Source organism: Durio zibethinus, chromosome 6, assembly GCF_047325235.1.
Source record: "Durio zibethinus cultivar Kanyao isolate XHJ-2024 chromosome 6, ASM4732523v1, whole genome shotgun sequence".
NCBI classification, from domain to species: domain Eukaryota; kingdom Viridiplantae; phylum Streptophyta; class Magnoliopsida; order Malvales; family Malvaceae; genus Durio; species Durio zibethinus.
Window position 1 is genome coordinate 28,777,345 of NC_143167.1, and position 6,265 is coordinate 28,783,609.

At 33.7% G+C, this 6,265-nt stretch overlaps 1 protein-coding gene across 3 annotated transcripts; it reads right to left on the bottom strand.

Annotated features, from left to right (window-relative positions):
* Positions 1-2,009: 2,009 nt before the first annotated feature.
* Positions 2,010-5,968, bottom strand: LOC111285913 (uncharacterized). 3 transcript variants are annotated; one of them, XM_022875580.2, is made up of 4 exons: positions 4,633-5,968; positions 2,785-2,949; positions 2,642-2,693; positions 2,010-2,546 (listed from the first exon to the last, which is right to left on the bottom strand). In XM_022875580.2, exons 1-4 carry the CDS (start codon positions 4,986-4,988, stop codon positions 2,457-2,459), a joined length of 663 nt encoding a protein of 220 aa, XP_022731315.2. In that variant the 5' UTR covers positions 4,989-5,968; the 3' UTR covers positions 2,010-2,456. The 3 variants fall into 3 exon arrangements, with proteins under 3 accessions (XP_022731315.2, XP_022731316.2, XP_022731318.2); XM_022875581.2 differs by having other exon boundaries at positions 2,863-2,949; positions 4,633-5,762; XM_022875583.2 differs by lacking the exon at positions 2,642-2,693 and having other exon boundaries at positions 4,633-5,240.
* Between the last annotated feature and the right edge of the window lie 297 nt (positions 5,969-6,265).

Below are 6,265 nucleotides of genomic sequence, written 5' to 3' on the forward strand. Positions count from 1 at the left end.
AAAATTATTCATGATCTTTCCACAAATACTATATAACAACATTATATGCCTATGAAGTGTGAATTTTCCATTTAGTACTTATTTTCTAATGGCCATGTACATGAACTGTCTGACGTAAGACTTACATGACATTGTCATCATGAGAAAAATATGTTCCCATGATGCAAAAAGAAAAGAAAAAAAAGAGGAAAAGCAGAGGGTGAAAGAAAATCATACACCACTTTCTTGAACGAAACCACGTAAAATTAAAGAAAAATCAGGCTGTTGCATGTTTGTGGTGGAAATGTATTTGAATTGATTGATGTTGAGGATTGCAACTAAAGTTTGTCGGTTTCAACTGAAGTTACTTGAACAAAAGAAAATTATAAAAAAGAAATGTTCTCTTTTGATCTCATCGCTACAAAAGTCTTCTGCCTTTTACTTCCTCTTCAATAATATCCTGTGTATCAGACAAATGAGAGGTTTGAGATAAAACAAGTATTGATCAAATGAACAGTTTCAATCCCTGATATGGAGAACATGAAGCTGTTTTTTCGGCGCCTCGTTATTCTATCAGAAATTTTCAGGTTGTGTATGTACTGCTTATAAACAAATTGGTGATGCAAACTCTTAAGAATTATTCTGAGCACTAAGGTGAGAATAATGATGTTTGTACTGCTGCAATGCTTTCTTTTTTTTTTTATTTTTTTTATTTTTATAGATGATCAGCTGAGATGTTGAAAGATATGTTTCCCTATTTGGAGGACAAAACATGGTTGATGGTGTTTCGTGGGGTTTTTAACAAATTCATTGTAGTGGGGGTCACATTTTTTTAGCTTTTTCATACAAATTCATTCATTGGACATCTAAAAATCCAGAATAAAGCTATGGATATAAATCCAGGGTTAACACCCAAGTGGGCTTTTTTTTTTTTTTTTTTCTTTTCTTTTAAGCGTAGATAGAAAGGACTTTAGGCCACTTCAAATCAGTTCAGCAGAATATCCAGTAATAACTATGAGAATATAATAGACTCTAACAAGGTGAAAGTCATCAAAGTCTGCTTAAATCTGTCCAAGTGGAAAAAGAGACAAATCCCCTTTTAATTCCCTTCGAGTTGTTTAAACTGAAAATCTATCTTGAGATGTCCTGGAGTTTTTACTTTGTCGGTGGAATATGGATTGAACAATGTCCTTTGCCTATTGCTATTGCTATTGCTGTGCCAGATAAACTATGTTTAGGCTATTACCTAAGAGTACAAATAATTATCACCTCGCTGAACCCTTTTAATTTTTTTTTTTCTGAATTCTTGGACTCAGACATTTGGATTAGGGGACAACTAAAGCATCTAGAATGAATATCAAGCGTATGGCAAGAGGAAAAAAAAATGAGCCAAAAACTATGGATGGCTTCAACAATGAATACTATATCACTATTATCAGCCAACCCATCACCAACTCGATGAATTGTAGGATTGTAGAGATAAAGGATTCTTGCCAATTTGTTTCCATGTCTTTATTTATTCATCATTTACTCCTCTCTTCGGAGAAGACAAGGTCTACAAGACATCAGAGGAATATTGGAGTTGATGAAGTGTCTATTCATCATTCTTCTCTATCAATTAAACTAATGCTTTGCTAAGTTTTTCGTTTCTTTTTGTGGATGAAAATGTTTTGTTACGTTTGGAAAGCGAACATTGTCGAAATCCAAGAAAAAAAATTCAAATACATGTCAGGCTCAAGATTTCACTTTCGGCCTTTGGGATATTGTTAGTAGTTGATTATGCTTATCATGTTTCAAGATTTTAAGTACGACGAAATACTTCTGATTTTTCAGTATTCAAATTGGTCAAGCATAACCACCCCACCACATTGTGGGTAACGTTTTATGAATACATCCCTAACGGACCCTCATTTGTAAGAACCTTCTTTGAATGAGTCCAACATCTCGCAATATTATGAAATCATCCACCAGTACTTGCAACTAAGCAACAAGGGGGAAAGTCACGAAACAAGAGAGGATAAATTTCACTGTAATACAAAAACCATGCTCTTTTCGGTATATCCTTTTCATTTCAGATCCTTCTCTGCAAAACAGATGTGGTTCAGTATAAAAGAATTTCATCTGAAAGAACAATCCTGTCTATCACTAAATGATGCCTCAATATCATCAGACGAACACATAAGTTAAAAAGTAGAAGAGACCTGCCCCCCATATTTGATAATAGTACTCAAAATCCTAAGACGCAATAACAAGGTGCATCAAGCAACATCAAGGCAAGGTCGACATTGCAAATGTAAAATCAGACTGATTAAAGACAATCAGCTGTGTCATCATCGGCACCAACAAGCCAAAAAGTGTCACGAGAAGCAAAGGCAGAATGCTGAAAAAACTCCAGTCAATAGCTGATACTGCCAACCATCCATCTTTTAGATAGTATCTTCATGCAAGTCTGTACTGTGTTTTTATATCAGAAATGCTTAATCTATGCGGGAAATATCATTTTGTGGCCTCAATGTCTTAATCATGATATGAGGATATACAACCAAGCCAGCCATAAACAGCGTGAACTGCAGAAGTTCAAAATAATAATAATAATTAGACAGTTTCCACAGGTGAAATATCAGTCAAGTGAAAACAAAAAAATATATGCCGTGAAATGCACCAGAAGAGGAAGGGATAGGAAACCCCAAATAGGCCACAGAGCAAAGCAGAGCCTGCATGAAAAATGTTAGAAAAACATGAAAAGAAATTGTACATATTCCACCCAACAAATCTATGAAGAAATAACACAATTGTTTCCCTTACAAACAAAAGGAGACAAGTCCGAGCAAGGTAAGAAATGGCAAAGCTGTAATGCTTAACAATTCCCACTTTTCGTCACACCTTCTTGCATGCCACGCTAGCATACTCGTACAAAAGAAGATGGCAACGTTCAATCCAATCCCTACCAAGCCAAGGTATAAAGGCATTCTGCACGGGAATTAAATGAAATAGATAATTGGAGATATAAGCAGAATCACATCCATGAATATATACACAGTATCTGAATGTTGTGCAACTACAAAGAGTAAAAAATTCACTATGTAAACAGCGAATGGAGCAAATGTTGCAACTCATAACTAAAAGCACTACTGGGACTATTCAAAAGTTAAGCCAGCTTTTTGATGAATGAAAAATGAAAAAAATCATGTAATCACAAAATTTACCAAAAAAATAATTAAAATTTGATTGTCAGATATGCGATAGAGACAGTTTATCCATTGTATGTTAGATAAAATAGAAAGACACTGAAATCAGTTAGGTTCGATTCACAGCCACAGGAGATAGCCAGACAAATGTTAAGAGCGTGGAACATCCCTTGAGGTGAAAGCACAAACTCATAACTTCTCCAATTTAACATAAAAAGTCCTGGGGAAAAGAAAGAAAAAAAATAATAACTATTCTAATTCAATGGGGGCCAAGATGCTAGCAGTAATTTTCCATCGGTAAATGATATCATTGAAGAGGTGGGAAGAAGAAAAAGTGAATTGCATTTATTGCACAAATTCAATAATTTATGATCCCAGTTCCTAACAAACCCATAAACTCCATTACATTAGGAAGTGATCACTGATCATGGTGGCACTTTCTTGATGGTACAACAGGAAGATGCTTGGAGCCATAACTTTTATAAGTCAATTGTCAGAACCCAGGACAATTGTGTTTTAAATGCAAAGATTCTCACAAGTAGGCTTTTAGTTGATTTATAGGATAAAATTTCACTTTTCTAGCAATGTTTTCAACATGTCCATATATCTGTCAAACATAATGTCAGAGCCACGTAAAGGTACTTCAAATGTATGATCCTGCATGAGTACAATATTCATACATTTAGATCTCGCTGATTTCGAACGTTAATAGCTATTTATATCATGATCTATATTCTGGTTCTTTAACATAATAGATAGTACAGAATGATATGTGCAGCACAGCTTACAAGGTGATACTAGTAAAATTCAACGTATTCGAACAAGAGAACTAGCTAGATAAAAACATACTTGCCTTTAGTTTGTCTAGTGTCATGTCCATTATAACGTCCCTAGTTAAAAGTGCCTTATCCTGTGTTATGTACATAAACTTCATGCTTAAATTGATATGAACAGATCTTGGGCACAAAAACAATCATTCAGCAATCCAAAAGATTAACTATAAAATTAGATTTAAGAACAAAGTAAAAAGCAGCACTTAAAATGGATAGGAGCTCTGGAACAACAATGTAGTTCCACTTTTCTGTCCAGCAATTTAGTGGTTCAAGCACTTTGACTTTTAAACCAATTGAAGCAGCATTTCCAACAATCTAAGGAGATCTTTGGAATTGTTGTTTTTATCTTTAACCAGTTTCTCCCATTTCAGTTACAATTTTAATTAGTTCCAAGCACTTTGACATTGAAGCAACCAAAGTAAACATAATAATGAACCTTGTCAAGGGCCATGATAAGTTTTCAGTTACCGTAATTATATAGAACAGCATATTAGCAATTATTCAAAAGAAAAACAACAGGATTCAAGAATCATAAACACATAACTAACAACAAAATCTCATAAATCATACATAAAATGCAAAATATGAGTATTTTAAAGCACACCAAGTTAAAATTCAATCCAGTAAATCACCTTCTGATTCGCTCATCGTGCCACAATAGATATATCAAATTGTAGTGCCTATCACCAAAGTAGATAATGAACAATGCTGAACCAACCCAAAGCACATTCTCCAGAATCTCAGTCCAAGTTCTAGTTCTCGGAGTTTCCAGTGACATAGGCTGTAACCTTGAGCAAGCATCATCCTCAAGGTCCTCATTGCCTGATGCATATCCTTGACTATGCCTTTGCCTCATATATCCACCAGCAACTGGTGTCCCACCAGACATTTTTTCCACCCTCTCACACAATATTAAACCCCAAAAAGAAAAAAAAAAACCAATATTTACAAGAACTAAAAACCCCACTTTCTGAAATAGAATATCCATAAAGAATCTAGTAAGAGGCGTACTTTACTGTTAAACCCAATTCCAATGTCAAAACCATAACTTCATTTTTTTTAATCAAAATTCTAAGGAATTGAATTGAAAATTGAATAAAATTCAATGAAAAATGAAACCCACAGGGAAAATGAAATCAGTCAAGAAACCCAGAGAGCAAATTTCAAAATTTATCGTCTAATAAAATTCAATAAAAAAAATCTTTAAAAAAAAATGAAAAATGAGAGAGTTAGTATTACTACAAACCCATCAACAAGCCCCACAAAATCTCAAAAACAAAGATACGGATTCAGCTTTCTCCTCGACATCCACGTTATAGCTTCCCTGATTCTAGTAATCAATGCCAATTGCCAAAGAAAAAAAAGCCAAAAAATTGGCGTAAAACATAATATTCAAAAAGGATAATTTAGTCTTTTGGTATTTTCAGTTCTCTGCTAGAAAATTGTACGTTAAAATGTGTCGTTTTATGGGTGACCAGATGAGAACTGAGAAGGATCTCTGAAAAGAGATGAACGGCTGAAGTCACGAAGTGATTCGTTTCTTGTACTTGACAGAAAGAATGTGTTGCTTTACCATATGGAAATTGTATTTTCGTGTTTAGTTTTTCGGTCACGTGAGGATGATATTTGATTATGTGGTGAGAGTTGATTGGTGGGAACTTGGAATGTCAAGGTTTTGTTTCTTTTGGCATCGACTTTGCATCAAGGGAGTGAAAGAAAGAAAGAAAGAAAGAAAGAGAAGGAACGTCTTTTTGTGTTTTAGTTTTAGAAGCAAGTTTGGTGGGGGGAGACTTGGCCAACACTTCATTAAAAAGAATTTTCAATTCCAGCTGCCTGGAATGTTGACTGGGCCGGAATGGGTGAGAATTGGATAAGATTGATTAATCAAAAGTTGTAATGCATTAAGAATTTGGGAAGTTGGATTATAGGTGCAAAGCACATGCATTTTTAAAGCATTTCAACCTTCTTGGTTCATTTCTTCTCCGATTCTTGTCAAAGGTATAAAGAAAATGAGTGTAAAAGTTCTGTATACGTTTTTTTTTTTTTGGTACTGTTTATGTTAGAAAATTTGAGAATATAGGAAAAATAAGAAAAAAGAAAAAATAATTTTGAGATGTGAAAGATATTATTTTAAAAGTAATTATGTTTATAAGATATAATAACATTTTAAAATTTTTGAATCAGAATTAGTTAAATTGGTCTAATAGAAAAATTTATTTATAATAAATTAATAATTAATAATTTTTATTTAAATAGTTATGATAA